Source organism: Chelonoidis abingdonii, chromosome 2, assembly GCF_003597395.2.
Source record: "Chelonoidis abingdonii isolate Lonesome George chromosome 2, CheloAbing_2.0, whole genome shotgun sequence".
NCBI classification, from domain to species: Eukaryota; Metazoa; Chordata; order Testudines; family Testudinidae; genus Chelonoidis; species Chelonoidis abingdonii.
The window spans coordinates 217304573-217324158 of record NC_133770.1 but is presented as its reverse complement, the minus strand read 5'-3'; the positions used below and the strand labels follow the sequence as shown (position 1 = coordinate 217324158).

At 41.0% G+C, this 19586-nt stretch overlaps 1 protein-coding gene across 1 annotated transcript in view; it reads right to left on the bottom strand.

The window, feature by feature from the left end:
• The window catches only part of CABLES1 (Cdk5 and Abl enzyme substrate 1), a 119205-nt gene that overhangs the window by 14363 nt on the left and 85256 nt on the right, over positions 1-19586 (bottom strand). The window contains 3 exon segments of the mRNA XM_032795812.2: positions 11228-11331; positions 12394-12550; positions 14207-14306. Coding sequence (XP_032651703.1) covers positions 11228-11331; positions 12394-12550; positions 14207-14306 — 361 coding nt within the window.

Here is a 19586-nt window from a genome sequence, read left to right as displayed (position 1 = left end):
TTGCTTTAATCATAAGTTGATTGTTGAAAATAACATAGTTCAGCACTAAATAATAATATACTTGGGTTGAGGTCAGGATTGCCTGACCCTCTTCACTAAGGGGACTAAGGGTTGTGCATAATTTGCTTAGAACAGTAGGTTTTAGTTGCTCCCAACTTCTAGTTTGGAAGTGCGGCTCGTGGGGACTCCAGAGCCCATCATGACTGCTCAGATCCAGATGGAGCATTGCGTGCTTGAACCCATAGATTCTGTGGACCAGAGTACCCTACTGAATGAAGAAGGTAGCACAGGGCCAAATTTTCCTCAAAAGTTACATTTTCTCTGGCCACCTCTGCAGAATAGAACTGTACTGACAAATCATACCCTCAGGATGTTTGATTCCTTCAATTGCTGAAGAGCAGATTGCCAATAATCATTTAACTTTCTTTAATTGCCAAAACTAAGTACTCAAGGATAGATGGGTAGCTACTCAGCTTTAGAATTGGATACAGAAAAAACACCTTATACCATCAAATGAGACTTGCCAATCTTGCTCAGTCAATAAGAAAAAGCCCAGAAAATTATTCCTTCAAGCTGCACATTGATCACAATCATTAAATCATCAGGAGGAAAACCAGCGGGTGCCATCCCTAAGCAGGATAACAGCATACTATCACCATATTCAACTAATAGTACTGGCTCCACTAGCTCTCTGTTTTTCAGTGCCACGATAGATAACGAAACTAACTACCCTTCAGAATTAAAATTGCAGAACTACTTCTCGGCATCTAAGGGGACTCTGCACTCAGGGGAGAGTAGACAGCAATATGGCTACATTCATATGCCAGGAGTTCTGCCAGCGAGGGCCAGCCGTAAACCATGGCTGGACTACAGTCATCTGCTGATGGGGACTTCTGAGAGAGATGCTGAATAGCATTTCCCCCCTTCCACCCCAACCAGCAATTCAGCTGGACTCTCCACCATTGGGACCTTACTGTCTGGGTTCTGCTGCAAGAACAAAGGGATGGAAAATGCAATTTTAAAGTATAGACTAAAGTCCTGATTACCAAAGCACGCACACCTGGTACGCTATTTATTTGATACTGCTCCAGTAGTGCAATGAGAATTTCCAAGGTACAGACGTTTAAGGCCCATCTAATGAAAGACGTGTTTAGATCAGCGGTTCTCAAACTACGGGGTGTGCCTTCAAAGAGAGGCACGACCTGTGTTTTGTTCTTTCTTTCTTTTGCTCTGACTGTCAGCCCTGAGTGGCTGGGGATTGTGCAGAAGGGCCATGCACACCTGGGAGGTGTGGGGAGAGGATAAAGGGGACAGCCAGAGCCCCCTGCCTGGGCTTTTCTCCCCCACTCAATCCCTCACTGGGAGGCAGCTCGGGTTCTCCTTCCCTACCGCTCAGGCCCTCACCTGGGCTCAGGCTCTCCTTCCTCCCTACCCAAATCCCTCACATGGATGTGCCAGTGGGGCTCCAGCTGTCAGCCCCAGGGTGGCAGCAGCAGCGCAGAAGTAATGGTGGTGCTAAGTCTCTGTGAAAAGAGTTACTTCTGCGCTGCTGCTGACGTGGTGCTGCCTTCAGAGTGGGCCCCTGGCCAGCAGCCGCTGCTCTCCACTCTGGATGGACAGCAGTATACATACTTGTGTCAAGGCATAAATGGCTACAGATATGCAGAAGGGGGGTGTGATCAAATAAGTCTGAGAACCACTGGCTTAGATAGTCAATAGTTTTAGAGGCAAAACCCCGACACGCAATAGTAATAGAGGCCATACAGCGGAATCACAATCAGGTTGTAGGGCACACAGTGGAGAATGGTAGCAGTGAGTAAGAGGAAAGAGAGGATGCAAAAAGGAAGAAGTTGAATTTTCTGCAGTTTCAAATATATGTGGTGAGAGGAGGCTACACACGTTTTCTCAGAGAACTTTTTAGAAACACAGCCAATCTTGAATGCCTGAAGTTTCACCCTACCTCTGATCCAGGCTCTGCCTGGGCTAGGATTCTGATCAATACAGATGTTCCAGCACATCCCCCCACAACAAGATAGATAATTCTTCTAAGCAAAACACACTGCTGCACTATGTGGATTGTGTTGCTATCTGATATCAAGGCATCCTCTTCTTTCCTGCTGCTTCCCTATTTGGGATCAGCGACTTTTATAACCTTCTTCCAAAACTCATGATAGTAGGCCATGCATTTGTGCTGATTGGTCTTTCCAAGGTCCACTGATATTGATTCCATATACCAAATTTTTGGTCTTCCCATTTGGTTGTCTTCTGTCCACAATCATTTCACGAGCCACCCTAGCATCATAACTCTTGGGGCTCTGCCTGATGTGTCCATACCAACATAACGTAGGCTCCCTTAACTTGTCTTCAACTGGGGCAACCTGTTTTAGGCCCCTCATTTCATTTTCTCCCATGGAGTGTTCAACCATCTGACCACCTCAACGTCTTCATTTCCCTGGTGGACAGCATACTAATTTCCTTCCTTGTGACTAGTCAAGTCTCTGTTCTGTACATTAAGATGGGTTGAATTACAGTGTTATACACAATTTTTTATCTTTATTGGCATCTTTTTGTCACAGAAACTGGGGTCAGCTCCCACCATTTGTACCAAGCAGCTGTACTACAAAGCCAGGCATCACTCAAGAGGACACCATCATCAGCAACCACTGACTCTAGGTATTTAAATTTTTTCCCTCTTCTAACCTCTCACCATAAAGAATATCACAGGCAGAGTTCTTCTCTCTCAGTTTTCAGAGCCTCGGTCTTACAACAAAAAGAACAGGAGTAATTGTGGCACCTTAGAGACTAACAAATTTATTTGAGCATAAGCTTTTGTGGGCTAAAACCCACTTCATCAGATGCATGCAGTGGAAAACAGTACACACACCATGAAAAAATGAGTGTTGCCATACACACTATAACAAGAGTGAACAGTTAAGGTGAGCTACTATCAGCAGGAGGAAAAAAAAAAAAACCTTTTGTAGCAATAATTGGGATGGCCCATTTCCAAAAGTTGACAAGAAGGTGTGAGTAACAGTAGGGGGGAAATAAGCATGGGGAAATAGTTTTACTTTGTGTAATGAGCCATCCACTCGCAGTCTTTATTCAAGCCTAATTTAATGGTGTCTAGTTTGCAAATTAATTCCAATTCATCAGTCTCTCATTGAAGTTTTTTTTTTGTTGTAATATTGCGACTTTTAGGTCTGTAATCAAGTGACCAGGGAGACTGAAGTGTTCTCCGACTGTTTTTTTTAATGTTATAATTCTTGATGTCTGATTTGTGTCCATTTATTCTTTTACACAGAGACTGTCTGGTTTGGCCAATGTACTTGGCAGAGGGGCATTGCTGGCACATGATGGCATATATCACATTGGTAGATGTGCAGGTGACCAAGCCTCTGATAGTGTGGCTGATGTGATTAGGTCCTATGATGGTGTCTCCTGAATAGATATGCGGATAGAGTTGGCAACGGGCTTTGTTGCCAACAACGGGCTTTGTTCCTGGGTTAGTGTTTTTGTTGTGTGGTTGCTAGTGAGTATTGCTTCAGGTTCGGTGGCTGTCTGTAAGAAACGTTCACTCTAAGCCAGTGGTTTTCAAGCTTTGGGTTGGGACCCCAAAGTGGGTCGTGAGTTCATTTTAATGGGGTTGCCAGGGCCAGCATTAGACTCACTGGGGCTCAGGGCATAAAGCTGAACCCCAAATCCTACCACACAGGGCTGAAGCCAACGCCCCAGGGCTTTGGCTCTGGGCAGTCGGGCTCGGGCTTTCTGCCTTGGGCCCCCCGCTCAAAACTATGCTGCCAGTTCAAAGTTGTCTATCTACCACACACATCTACCACACTAAGTCATCAGTGAAAACCTATTCCAAGGCTGCTCCCTTCATAAATTCTCACTTCCGTGATAACCACAATCAAAAAGGGTCTCAACGCTGATCCCTGATGTAGGCCAACATTTTACTGAAAATTCTCTCTATATATTTAGTTTTCACCATGGTAGTCACACCATCATATATATCCTGGGTAAGATGGACATATCTTTCTGGTACAACTCTCTGCCACAAACACCATCAAACTAGTTCTCTTGGTAAATGATCATATGCCTTCTTCAGGTCCACAAAGACCAAGTGCTGTCTCTTCACTCCAAACATTTCCATGAGGATTCGTAGCACAAATATGGCATGCATTGTGCTTCTTCCTCGCATGCATCCATACGCACACTTCACAGGCTGTTGGCTGGCCTGGTATAAGAAGACAGATTCACAATCTGATACTTAGTCATTAGTGATGTCAAAATGTAAAGGTTTCAGAGTAGCAGCCGTGTTAGTCTGTATCCGTAAAAAGAACAGGAGCACTTGTGGCACCTTAGAGACTAACAAATGTATCTGAGCATACGCTTTCGTGGGCTACAGCCCACTTCATTGGATGCACAGAATGGAACATAGAAGAAGAGTGTGTATATATATACATACAGAGAAGATGCCATACCAGCTCTAAGAGGCTAATTAATTAAGGTGACCTGTTATCAGCAGGAAAAAAACTTGTAGTGATAATCAAGATGTCAATTAGACAGTTGACAAGAGGTGTAAAGATAGTTATCATAAGGAAATAGATTCAAGCAGTGTAATGACTCAACCATTCGCAGTCTCTCTATTCAAGCCAGAGTTAATGGTATCTAATTTGCAAATCAATTCAAGCTCATGTAAAGTGACATATTAGCATTAGAAATTGATACAAAAAAAATCAAACCAGTGCAATAAAAATGATGTAAATTCCTGAAAGCAATTTTAAAGCTCACTTCATTGGTCTGAGTGGAAAAACGAAGGCCCAGGTATTATAGAAGAGTCCATTCAAGCTCTAGATACTATCAAACTAGATTTTTTTTTAACTGCTGGTTTTGGCAACAAACATGAACCACTCAAACATCTCTCTCTCGTGGTTTATGTTGCACCAGGAAAAAAAAAATTGCATGTGTTGTAGAGCAGTGGTTCTCAACCAAGGGTCTGGCGCCCACTGGGGGGGCGCAAGCAGGTTTCAGGAGGCCTGCCAAAATAAACCACAGAGCAGAGCTGATGTTAGACTCACTGGGGTCTGAGACTGAAGCCTAAGCCCCACCATCCTAGGTTGAAGCTGAAGCTCAAACAAATTAGCTTTGCAGGCCCCCTATTGTGTGGGGCCCCAGACAGCTATCCTGCTTGCTACCCCGTAATGCCAGCCCTGGCTTTTAATCTACTGCTTATGCAGAAAAAGAGTAGTTGTGGCACAGGTGAACCATGGAGTTTTTATAGCGTGGTAGGGGGACCCCAGAAAGAAAAAGGTTGAGAACCCTGATGTAGAGTTTTTCTTTTTCTCTGTCTGTGCATAATGTGTTTTGGTTACATTCTCAGTTTCAGTACTGTCCCTGTTCAGAAGAATGGAAGTAGGTAGGAGAGAGACAGGAACAAGCAGAGGGGCCAGTGAATGCACACAAACCTGGAGTGCAGTGTTGATGGGTCTCTAGCAGAGGAGCTGGCATTTCTTCTGACATTATTGTAACTATTATTTTGGTGCGCTTAAAAATTTTTTCAGACTCTGCGAGAAATACTATTTTTTGCAAGGTCAAAGAAGGATGTTACCACTTATTTTAGCATGATTTATTCTACCTCCTCCCTAAAATAAATATTTCATTTATATTTAAGTACAAAATTTACTTTGTGGTGCCGTAGTAATTTGAAAAGGCACATTTTCAGCATGGAGGATGGGGAGTTAGCTACATGACTCCCTTTAAAAGTAAGAGACTTCACAGGGATGATTTTCAGTCTTTGAAAATCAACAGGAATTAAGCACTTGCCATCTGTGCCTTTGAAAATCTTCCCCTACAAGGCGAAGTTTGAGCATCACTTTACAAATTTGCTTTACAATTGCATCTTTCTCCTTAAGGTTGAGCTTCTCCCCCAGGTCCCATCCTGCAAAGCACTGAGGGCCTCCAGTCAACGAGCCTATGCTATAAATCAAGGGTAGCTCAACTGAACCAAGAGCGACACTACTATAAAACCAATGTAAGTGCGATCAAAATCAGACTCAATGGGAGTTGAGGACACTCCATGCCAAACAAGATCAAGCCCCAAATCCACATATTTCAGTGTAAAAACAAAACAGTGGTCAGGAGTCTCTCATATCTTGAGCCAAATCCCAGTCTTTTATTAGGGCAAAATTCCCCTTGACTTCAGTGTTTTACTCCAGTAAGGGCTATGGCCCATCTGATTTAAATCAGAAAACTAGAATTACAAGAACAATATACAAGCCTATAATTATATTTTGAAGTTAGTGAAGCCATTCAGACTTGCACCTGCTCAGGATCTGGCCCAATTTGTATAAAATTTCCCCCTTTGTTCAGATCATCTCATCACCTTCCCTCTCTCGCTCCCCCTATTAATTGATCTTCACGTCCATAAAAGGGGAAAATTCTACAATCTTGCAGCTGCTAAACTCTAATGATAAATGCCTGCCAACTAACAGAACTTTAATCATAAATCCGAGCTGAACACATACTGAACAAAATGTCCATCGCTGACACCAGGGTCACCTTCAGCTTCTCCCACTTCTGCACTTGTGAAAAGCAATAATTAAAGCTGCATTCCATTCAGGACTGCAAACGGATTGGAATCGGTACATAGCAGGTCTGCAACTGCTGTGGTCACTTTGCAGTGGTCTGTTAATATTAAAATAGCTATGCAGGTTCAGAAAACTGCATGTTTATCTCTCAGAGCTCCAGCTGCAATTTGCTTTAACAGCAGCATATGGTGATTTGTAGACAAAACATTTTGGAGGAAGAAAGTTAACTGGAAACAATTATGCAACCAAACTATCTAACAGACCCTGATTCTGCGCCCACTCATGGTGATATAAATTAGGAGTAACTCCACTGAAGTTGATGGAGTTACAACAGTTTTACGCTGTTCTAAGAGAAATCCATATCTTTGGAATCACATCGGCATCTTCAGAAGCCACTCACTCACTCTCTGGGGTGGAGCCACTGTCCTGCAAATCCAGAACAAAATTATGAAGAAGATGAAATTGCCATTTATTAGAACAGCACCTTCCGATTGCAAGCAAAATGCCCTTCAAAGACACTACCAGTCAAATTCTCCTTGCTTTGTTCTAAAGTGGAACTATACTATTAAGACAATATAGACTAGCATAACAAAACATAAGAGTTTTGGGAATGGTTTTGGAATGCATAACTTTACCCATGTGAGTAGTGCCATTGACTTATGTGGGGCTGCTCGTGTGAGTAAAGTTACAGAAGCACTCATGACCCCAGCCATACAGATATTTAAATCTGGGCTTACAGGATGGCATAATCTGAATATCCATGTGGATTCCGATACTATTGGCCATATAACAGGATAGCAGAAAATATTTTACCTGGCATTCTACCTAGCAAAATGCTAGCATCCATCAGTTTGCAAGACTCTGGAAGACACTAGTTTAATAGCTCTAAACCGCATTTACGATCTTAAGAGCAGTTTATACCCACTGTCATCACTTTAATAAAAAATAATCTCCAGGGTCAATGTACGTAACAGTCAATAGTGTTCCTCCTCACATTATTCTAGTGTTCCTTTTAGATGTTTGGAACCCTCCCACTGTCCAATGAAGGTAGGAACCCCCATTCCTTTAATCAGGAACAGGGGGTAGAGCCAGCAGGAGCTAGGGCAGCACAGGCTGCTTGCAGAAAACAGCAGCTACCTAAGGTGCATGGGGAAGGAGAGAATGATGCTGTGTCCCTCCTGGAAAAAAATCTTGGATAGTCTTGGGGGTGGGAGGTAAAGGGAGGGAGAGAGGACAGAGATAAGGAATGGATGGAAGGTGTGAAAGAACAGCAGGAAAGTGTGTGTGTGTAAATGTAAAAGAGACAGAGAGCCCCGAGGAGCTAATCACCTTCTCCTTGCTATCAAGGTGATGTGTAGTCAGCCTGTCTCTATTATTTTTCCAGCAGTCTTTCAATTTGCTGTTAGGAGAAGACAGAGGGGCTGAAGTAGTGTAGTTGAGGGTAAACCTGAGTAAACCGAGTTTACCCACTTCTCATTTGGGGAATATGGAATTTAATTTAGGTTAAGTTACCTACTTCTTTTATTTTTTAACACTAGGCCTGGGCACCTTTCACCACCAGCCTTGTGTCTCACATAAGACCTTTGAGTGGTGGGGAAGAGAAGATGACAGAGGAATGCCAGGAGAATAGTCAACTTTTACCTGAAAATGTCCTGCTGCCTGACCTTTAGAGGTAGGAATCCCACTTGAGTGCTCTGGTGCTGTACTGAGGGGCCATGTCAGTCCCTTATGTATCCAGGGCTGAAATCCGTAAGGCTTTACATATCAGAACAAATGTCTCAAATTAGGCTTGGCTGTAGAGAGTCAATGGAGTCATCCCAGAATTGGTGTGATATGCTTTCTTCAGCTCACACTCCAAGCAAGCAGCTTGAAGTCTGTGCTACTGTAGCTTCTAAACAGTCTTCAGTGCTAGCATCACATAAACAGTCCTGCAGTAATCCTGTTTATTGATTTTGGTATTCATAACTGTGGCAAGGCCATCATTAGACAAACAGGTGCAATCATCACCATTTACAGATTTGTCTATAAAGGCACTTTTGGGTACCCGTATTAGCAGAGAATTCACGAGCATTTCCAAATTGTGAGCCTCCTGGACATGAATTAGGTGAATCCCCTGCAAAATAATTCTACATGCGTCACTCGGCATCACCTCTTTCTTGTCTAGAATGACCTTCACCCACACCCTCACCTAAGTCTATAACTCTGCTAGGCACTGGGAGATAACACACTGAGAGCTGTATATCAGCTGCATGCTGTATTACAGCCAGACTATCTCCCCGTTTCACACAGTGGCTTCAGAAATGTGAAGCAGCAAATGGCAGAATACTTGCAGAACTCTGAAGATGAACAACTGTCCCGCATCAGCCTTTGCTGTTTAGTTTATCAAAAAGAAGACTGACATGTGACTTGATTTATGGTGGATACTTACTTTGGTACCTTCATAAGTAGAAAATACTGGGTACTAAATGCCTCTTTAATCTCGCAGAGAAAAGTATAACAAGGCGGAATGGCTGGAAGTTAAAGCCAGACAAATTCAATTAGAAGCAAAGTATAAGTCTTTAAGGAGGATAATTAATCATTGGAACAAACTACCAAGGGAAGTCATGGATTTTCCAGCTCTTAAGGTCTTCAAATCAAAACTGGATGCTTTTCTGGAAGATCTGCTTTCAAGAGTATGCACAAGAGGGGACATGCAGGGATACAGCCCCCCCCAATCAGTGAGGGCACAGGACTCCTCCGGGGCTGGGGCCAGAGATGATGGCTCCTCCAGCTGCCGGGGGAGAGCGAGCCCCTCCAAAAGTGGCCAATTTTTTTTTCTCATGCATGCCCCTGTCTGCTTTAACTTGTGTTTGACTAATTGGGTTCAATGAAAGGATAATGGAATGAAATTCTATGGCCTGCAATATACAGGAGGTCAGACTAGATGATCTAATGAGCCCTCTGGCCTTAAATTCTGTGATCCTTCTAGGAGACTGGAAACCCCCAACCAATGCCATCTATCCCAACAAAGAGCCACAGGTGGCCAGCAAAATCTTGTGGCAGCACAACTGAAGATGGATAACAAGCCTGAAAGATACAGCATCAACATGTAACCTCTGTCCATTGCTAGATGGAAATCATCTCCCTGCCATACCCGTGCCAAAGCCAGATTGAAAAGGAGGGACCAAGGAAAAAGAAATCAGAGGATCCTAGGTGAAACAAATGCTGCCTCTCTGCAGACTTCGCAATATCCTTATCCATGTGGGGAAGGTTAGAAACAAAGCAATGACTGCCAAATCAATCTCAATGGAAGATTTCTTGAGCAATGGCTTAATGATCTTTCGGTTGAGAGAAGCTGGTTTTCCTGCAGGACAGGGAATATTAAGAATCTCAAAACAGATCCAGTATTTTCCCCACTCAATTTCACTAACCATGAGGTGCAAGCCAAAATACCTCTCAAGCTCCTAGAGTGAAATTAGCAGGAAGTAAAGCAGAGGAGATTCTACCTTTTTTCCCTTTGAGGGACAGATCTGTCATCACAAAGGGAGCAGAGGAATTAAATCAAAGCATTCTATGCAATAGCTAGAAAACTTCTAGCAGGGAGGAGCAGACTTCGCTTCTGACTGGAGCACACAACATGTTAATTTGAAGAAATAATGGGTGGAAAGAGAACCCTTGTATCCTGTTTATCAAATAAAGACTGATAGAGGAAAAAAGAAACTTTTATGCAGCACATGCTTAGCTGCTCTTGTACTAGTATCAAGAAGACCTGTTTTGAGCTAAGTCAATACTTGACCCAATAGCTTTCTCTTATGGACCAATTTTTCTGAGATTTTAAGCCATATAGATCTATCTATATACATAGTTATAAATGTAAACTTGCCTTTTTTGGTGGGGATCGGAGGGGTGAGTCTTAATTTTTTTTCCTATTGTGTCTCCTTCTTTGGATGCACTGTGCATGTGCGCGCACACGTATGGAATGCATATTGTAAGACTGCCCCCTCAATCAAAAGATGTGCACCAAATTCTAGGAAGGATAATATAAACTTGATGCAATTAAAAACAAATAGAAGGTGCAGAGCCATTTATCTTCTTGCATAAAATATTGAGATGGGCAGAATTGTGAGCCTGAATTGTTACAGCTTTGGACATCATGGAAAATGTGTCTTATGCCAGTGATGGGACTTTCCTTCTTACTTTGAGATTACGAACAGCAACCCTTGCCAAAACAGACAGCAGCCTGTACAACACCTTCAAAGAATATAAAGAACCTGCTGGAAACCAGAGTTCTGTCCCAGCGATGACAGGAATCAAAAAACACAGTGCTGCTTGTGCAGCTTCATACAAAACTAAAAGCAACAGATATCACATTTACACTAGAAATAAGTGCCAAGGGGAGGAAATAAAAGTAACCCACTGAAAGACAGAACAGAATAAATGCATTATTAACAGAAATTAAGCAGCAATAAAAGCTTTTACTTTTATAACACCCACACTGACCCACTTTTACATGTCCCTTGTCATGGAGAACAAGGGATTCCAAAATGCTGCTGTTAGTCTGTATAAATGGTGTATGATGCTTTTAAGCAGGAGATTTCAAAGTCCTAAGCACTAGGATCAAAATGTACCTACTAACTACTCTATTATCAAGTGTTACTCACCATATATGAAGGAAATATTAAAACCCGCTTATGCTTGCCACATGGCCACTGAGGATCATCTAAAAGATTTGGGTCATAGTCAATATAGTCTCCCAGGTCACTGCCTATAAAGAACATATAAAAAAGGTGATTGAACAATTAACTGCATCAAGAAATGTTTTAGACTTAAACATAGGCAGCAAGCAAGTTTTCAGTCAATGGACAAAATTACCTCTGTCTGGGACTTCTGAAGGAGCCTAAGGGAGATAGCGGCAACAAAATCCTGTTGAAATTGGATAGTAGCTTGGTGCCTGCTTCTCTTAGGCCTTTGAAAATCATAAACTCTTTTGCTTGCCATTCCTTTTAAATACACAAAAGTGTCCCTTCCACAGAAGTGGATACATTAAAGCTGTTGTGCATGTAAAGTCCCCAAGCTTCAATGACAATATAATTTGCAGAAAGATGCTGAACCTACCATTTATGAATATAATCTGTAATTCTCCAAGCTCTGAGTTCATGACTTTGTGAATTTACATAGTGTAGTTATGAGTCATAAGTTTGCCATCTATATGTTGCCATCTTTACATTACAGTATACATACCCCTCCATACTTAGATGAGAAAGGTACATGTGATAAAATCAGATCAAGGACATGGGGGAAAGTTTCAAATTTTTTTAATCAGCAAGTGAATATGATAAAGCATCTGCCTTGATTTTTCTCCTATTTATACAGACCTTCTGAGTTGCTTCAGGTAAAATGTAAAGATATCCTAAATGTATAGTGCTTTAGCTACTACTTTTTGGGGAGTGGGAGAAAAAGCCTTGTTTGTTCTGATATTGAAAATAAAACCTTCATTATTCATAATGGAAAAAGCCACAAGTAAGATTTTTACATCTATGACTTTGATACCAACAGTGAGTGAGTGTGGTGGGTGGGAAGATGGTAATGGGCTACGTTCCACAGTAATATTGTTCATTTGAGATTCTATGAACTTTAAACCAATTTGGCTAAGCAAAGTATGGGCAACTAGAAAAAGGTTTTTCCACAATCTACATCACCCGTTACTTTGTTTGGAGACTGAACTTTGCTTAATTTAAAAAAAAATTTCCCCCAGCAAACAGTGTGAAGAACTTCCTATAGCAAGTGTGAGAAAGGATATTAAAATAAATAACTCCTATGAAGTTACCTGTGTCAATGCTCCCCTGCGTGCTGTTAGCTCTTGCCAAGGAAAGGCTACGATGGCTTGCATTGCGAAATTGGGAGAAGGAGGAGGTGGAGTCAATTGTGTTTCTCCGTGTTCCCAAGGCATTGGTTGGAAATAGAAACTGTGTGTAAGAAACAGTCTAGACAAAAAGAGCCAGAATAGGCACACAGTTAATCACACAACTCAGTCTTAATAGGATCCAATTGATGTGACTGGGTTTGAAACTGGGGACGCCATGCAGGGTGGCTGGCATTTACCATCAAATTCAATTTTTTTGTGTTTCAGATTTTGAGTTAATCACAGATTAATACCAGCCACTTGTCTTCCTTTCAGTGTGATCAGTTCATCCATGCTGAAAAGCTTTTGCATACGTTATGCCCTTTGTAAAAAGGCAGATACAGTATGTAATATTTACCAAATCCTAATGAAGAGCCTAATTCTAAATCCATTGAAGTCAGCTGAAAGATTTGCATTGACTTCAGTAGACTTTGGATAAAGCCTCACCTGCATTTTTTCTTCCTAGGAAAGCTGTAGCAGATTCCCACAATTTCTTTACTGAAACAGCATTCCTGTATACCTGTTCTCAAGCACAACTGGGATCAGAGTGAATTTGCTTGAGCAGTAATATCAGTTGTTTCAGGATTAAATGCTTCTGAAGCTACTTTTTAGTTCTAACATCTTAGATAGTGAGGGAGATATTAGACATTGGTATGTTGCAGGTAATCTGTTGCCTATCAACATGGAATAAAGATGAATGAAGGATTTGCAGTGAATAGTTTATTTGATAAATGCATAAGTAGATAAAAAAGGAAATTAAACAGGAAACAGACATTCTTTTCTCAAATGTATAGAGCCCTACGCGGATACAAAATTTGTATTTGCATTCAATCCACAAAAATGGTCCATGGATGCAGATATCCACGGATATAAAGTGGATCTCTGTAGATTTGCAGGGCTTTACAAAATGTATTTGTTGTTCAAAATTAATCATGGAATAATTTCAACAAATTTTTAGTCTGCCGATTGTTTATAAGCAGTTCATTGTGCGTATATCAAATTCAAAATGCAAGCAGTGTTTAGTTTTGATTGGGCATATAGGTCACAGATTGTAAGATCTCTGGACAGGGACCATCTCTTTGCTATGTGTGTGTACAATACCGAGCACAATGAGGTTGGGGCTTCTAGTCCCTACCACAATACAAATAATAATAAATAGCAAGATATTGTTTCTGTTGCTCCTTGGATGAGAGTATAACTAGCTGAACTAGGTTTTCAGCACAAATACTTGCATTTGAGTCATATATTCTCTATGCTTCAAAATTGTTTCCCCAAAGTTTCAGAATTAATATTTTTATTCAATCAAATATTTGTGGATTTTCTGAGGCATTCACACAGCACAAAAGTAACGTTCTGCTATATTTCATGTGTAAGATCCACTAAAATAAAAAGGGAAGCTGTAATGCTGCTTATTTGTAATACCACCTAACACATGATTTCTAACACCAGTCAATACACTGTGAAGTGATCTGTTGTGGACAGAGCAGTGCTACTGGATTTACTAATAATCTGTAGTCTAATTATGACCATTGGATGATTTCTTCAGGAAAAAACTAGCTGGTTTGCACTGACAGCTTGCACACTTTTTTTCATTCATTTTATAATAATTCAGTATGTACTGCATTGTAACCTATTCTCTTGCATTATGTAGATTACAATGCAACATGTAATTTGCACTTGGCTTTGGTTATTTTACATTTTCATCATAAAATTAGATCTAATAAGCTAACATTCTTACCTTCCCATCAGCCCCTAGTTCCACACCTTCAAGACCAATTATCTCTTTTAAACATACTCCTCCAGTAGGCACACAACGTCCTCCTTCTAATTTCATATCCCTGGAAAACAGAAGCCAGTAATAAACACATTTTCCCTAAGATGACAGCAGAAACACTGTCTATTGCTACCCTCCACCAAAGACTGATAAAATAAGATGATAAAACATACAATACAGAAAGTTCAGATCAAATAACTTCTACATACTGCACTATACTACTGAAAGTGCTTTATAACTATAAATTCTATAAAACTTTATAGTTTGTTTTACCCATACAGAACAGAAACCAAACCAACCAACCTCAAGTGAGTCAAAGAAAGATGCACAATGCTGGAATTGGGAATCATAACACATCTGTCTCATAACCAAAAGAAAAGGAGGAGGATAAAGAGCAGAGTGAGGAGATCCACAAATGACTGCTTCCCTGCAACTGCAGGATTTATCTTCTGAGATTTGCCCACCCGATCCCTACATAGGCCTGAAAACACATCAGCACATATTTAAGTCCTCCCCTCTTGAGCATGGGCTTAGTTTTAAAATACATGCTTAAATCCCATTAACTACAATTGAACTTTAAAATGTGCTTAACATTAGACACATGCTTAAGCATCTCTCTTCAAGAAGGGCACTATAGGCCTCAGTTCAGTAAAGCACTTTAAGCACCTGCCTAATCAAACTGGTGTCAATGAGACTACTCAAGTTAAGCATGTGCTTAAGTCCTTTGCTGCGTTGGGACCTTAGGCCCAAAACAACTGGAAAGTCTACATAGTGGTGTTAAAAATGAGACACATTGGGAGGCATCTCACTGGATTTGAGACTAAAGGATTGGAGCCTCAGTTTGTGATGTTTCATATTCTGTACAGGTGAATCTTCAGGAGTTTACCCTGTCCTGCTTCCTTCTGTCCACAATGCAAACTGTCGTCATTCAATTTATTCTCCCTCAAAACTGGAGGGGGGGGGGCCGCAAAGCTCTCCATAAATTACAATCAACTTTTATGAACAGCAAAATGTATCCACCTTCTGGATAAGGCGTTTCTATAATAAAACAAGACTTTGTACTGGATATTTAACCCTTTGTAAAAATGTTGATTTTTAAGTGAATTTAACTTAGTACAAAGCTACATTCTCATTTTGTTACCTGATATTTTACTGAGTGATCAGAACAATTATATAAAAATAACCTTCTAGCAGAACCACCAGATTAAGTTCTGTGCACTTGGGAATAAGAGGCTTAAAGGAACTCTTTCTATTAAAAGGAAAAAATGGTATATGGTATCATTTTTATGATATTTAAGACCCTACTGCATTAGTCTCACAACATAAAAACTTTATTCTAAACAAATACATTTGAAATTAATATATGTTAAAAAATTCCTGAGATGCTAAATTAATTCTTTGAAATAATATGAAAGTACTCTAGTCTCCTTCCTAAAAAGATTAGGGAGACTATAGAGGAAATTATGCCATTATACAAAACAAAAACCCAAGGAACAGTTTTTATTTAATGCAGTCGAAGGGAAAAACCAAAAAGTTAGGTATCTATGCTAACATTCAAAAGGGGGCAAGCAGGCATACTTTAAAAAATCAGCATGGCTGTCTTTCAGAAATGTAGACTCTGAAGACTTAAAAGGAACTGATTCTTTTGTCGGTGAGATCAGGGGCAGCTGACAAGAGTATAAACTACGTTTCCTAAACATTAGCTGAAGTTTAATGAGTAATGGTGACTCAATCTTCTCTGTCACTTTTACGTTACTGAAATGAACGCACATCGCTGGGGCCCTGCTACTAAACTGCATTTATTCTCATTCCACTCAAAATTAAGTGCTGTTCTGAAAGTGCCGCTTAGAAACACTTTTCAGTCTTCTCCTTTCCCAAAGCCTATACTTGTAGGTAATATCTGCCTGCTCACTTTGTAAAACATAGTGGTTATTGTTTGGAACCCATCACCCTTGGGCTAGAGAGAACTTAATTCCTTTTCCTGGAGAGGACTGGTCTAAAATATTGGCCGTGTTCTTCTTTACATATAAATGAAGACAGCACTTTAGTGCAGGCACATCCTTCTCCCAATGTAATAAAGGATTGTGGAGAAGAGTGCTGACTTGGAGCATGTAATTCTGTCAGGTCTACAGTCTACTATTGTTCTTTTGCCCATTACCAAGACCTAAAGCAATCTAAGTCTATGTGCATGGACCAGGCCAAATGGCAGAGGAGGCCCCAAGGACTCACATGGGTTAGCTTTAGGATCCTTCCTGAGCCAGACACGCTTTAAAAAACCAGCCAACCAATCAACCTTTTTGGAGCTTAGGCAAAGTCATTCTGTAGTTACCTTTTTTCTGGAACTATTAATGCAGGGCCAGACTGCAGAAGTTCATTGTACGGGGATGCAGAGAACTAGGGAAATGTGCAAGGAGCCTCTCCCGACTGTAACTCATCAAGCAACCTGTCACAGTTGCAATCCCTGTATTCAGGAGAGCACAGTTAAACACCTGAGGATTGCATGGGCTCTACAGCAGGTAGAGGAGGAGCTGGAATATGTCTGTTTCTTCCTATACAGGTTGTTGAGTGGCCAGTCACACCAGGGGAGATAGACTCCATTGTTCTTTAGGTGCAATCTCTGCAACACCCTTGTATACTAGAGAGGGACTGTAACTGTTAAGGCTCTATTCCTCACCAAGCGCCTCATGGGATGCCTCTTTACTTTGCTCAGTGGCTTGGCCCCCAGACGATCTTATATATATATATTATTTCTAAGGCTCCAAAGTCTGTGTTTTTATTATTTATAGTGCGGTAGCACTATTGCAATGACTGGGCCCTGGTGGGTCTAACCCACTTGTGAGCCTAACTGTGTGAAAGTGGCTAAAGAATTGATGAAGTGTCACAATAACTTATAACAATGAATGTGGCTGTGGAAAAACTGCCACAGGGACACAGACTGAATTAGTCCAAAGGAAAAGGCTATTGATATAATTCAAGGATTGTATTAGGGTTATATCTGTAAATAAGAAAAGTGTTGGACTGGTAATCAATGAACCAAAACTGGTGTGTTGGAAATTAGTCCTAATTGCTAGACAAAATAATAATAATGGGCTGTTCCAGCTGGGATGTGAGACTTTGTCACTCTGCCCCACTGTGTCCTTTTCCTTTCCCACTTTATTTCTTCTCTTTCCTATCCCTCTTTCTTTTGCCTTCTGCTCTATAATGAGAGTCTGGCTTAGCCAGCTAAGGCCTTGGCTACACTCACACTTTACAGCGCTGCAAGTTTCGCGCTCAGGGTGTGAAAAAACACCCCCCTGAGCGCTGCAAGATACAGTGCTGTAAAGCGTCAGTGTAATCAGGGCGGCAGCGCTGGGAGCGCGGCTCCCAGCGCTGCACGCTGCACGCTACACCCGTAAAGGATGTGGTTTACATGCAGCGCTGGGAGAGCTCTCTCCCAGCGCTGCCGCTCTGACCACACTCACACTTCAAAGTGCTGCTGCGGCAGCGCTTTGAAATTCAAAGTGTAGCCATACCCTAAGTCTGTATATTTTGCAACACTGCCATAAGTCTCAGAGTAGCAGCCGTGTTAGTCTGTATCCGCAAAAAAACGGGATTACTTGTGGCACCTCAGAGACTAACAAATTTATTTTAACATAAGCTTTTGTGGGCTACAGACCACTTCATCAGATGCATTCAGTGGAAAAAAAATATAGATATATCTATATATCTTCCTACTGTCGTTTCCACGGCATGCACCCGATGAAGTGGGCTGTAGCCCACGAAAGCTTATGCTCAAATAAATTTGTTAGTCTCTAAGGTGCCACAAGTACTCCTGTTCTTTTTGCCATAAGCCCGTGACTAGAGATGCAACTTAAAAAGCCTGACATCGGTACAAGTTTGCCAGGTCTCAGAGTGGCTGATAAAACGATGTGCTATGCCTGTGTTTGTTTCAGCAGTGCAATTGGAAATGAAGGTCAACACCAGAAGCTACATTTTCTATCTTTGCAATTCTTTTGTCTCTTCTCGGAAACAACAACAACGGCTTCAACCATTTCAGCTAACTTCTTCTCTCCCCCACCCCCAAGGACAGTTATCACTATTGGTTGTATCATATAAGAGACTGTTAAAGAGGGGGGTTTCTTCTAAAGACTCTCTCCAGTTAAAGGAAAGGGAAACAAAGGATGTTGTTAAAATAAAAAAGTCTTACTTATTACCTTCCATGCCAGGGTGAGGGTCTCTTACGCTACTTTAGTGGATAATAATGCACTGGGTCCTGATTCTCATTGTTTTTTGTTTCCACTGACTTCTACGGAGTTAGCCCAGATTTACATAAGATTTACAGAAAAATCAGACCCTAAACATTTTATTGGAAATGTGGTGCTGAGTGGGTGCTATTTACCTACTGTATGTAAAAAATTAAATCTGAAGTTTTGACAGGGTTCAGAGCTCAACATGCTGGTTATTTGGGAGCTACAGTGAAAGCAGTGAAAATGGGCTATTTTCTCTCTCTGCATTTTACTGCAGTACCACAGCATTTTTCCTGGAACAGCATAGTGTGACTTGTGATTCCATGGCAAAATTATTACAGGATAATTACTGGTTTTGATTATTTCTGCCCTATATAGGAAAGAATAAACAATCAGAATAAACAAAAATCGGAGAAGGAACTCTTACCACATGCATTTTAAGCATGGATTAGCAGTCCACAAATCACACATTATTGGATTCAGTAATGAAACATTTCTTGAATGATTCTAAAATGGATGCCTGGATGTGATCTATAAAACCCACTGCAAGATTCCTGCTGTGCAGTTGCTCTTTAAACGACAATACTAGCTGAACATTTTTGTGAATTATTTAAAAGTCAATTAAATATTAACCTGACTCCCAGAAACCTAAAAAGAAAAAAAGTCTATTTACAACAACAGGTGCCTGATAAGTGAATTTTATTTGGAAATGTAAGCTCTTCGGGGGATATAGTTACGAGTAAATATACTCAATGATCCCAGACCATTACAGATTAATTAAGACTAGCCTGAAAACAACAGCACTTCAAATTCATGGGAATCCAAAGTAAAATATTGTTCTCATTCTTCACAGTGAAGAACTCCCATTTTATTGACTCTGTTGCAGGGATAAGGGTAATTACAGCTTCGGCAAGGATCAGATGCCAGATGTACCAACAACAAGCCTTTCCTTGACATGATGTTGGCATAGAAAGTACGCTTATTAAGTTTGCGGACGATACCAAACTGGGAGGGATCGCAACTGCTTTGGAGGACAGGGTCAAAATTCAAAATGATCTGGACAAATTGGAGAAATGGTCTGAAGTAAACCGGATGAAGTTCAATAAAGACAAATGCAA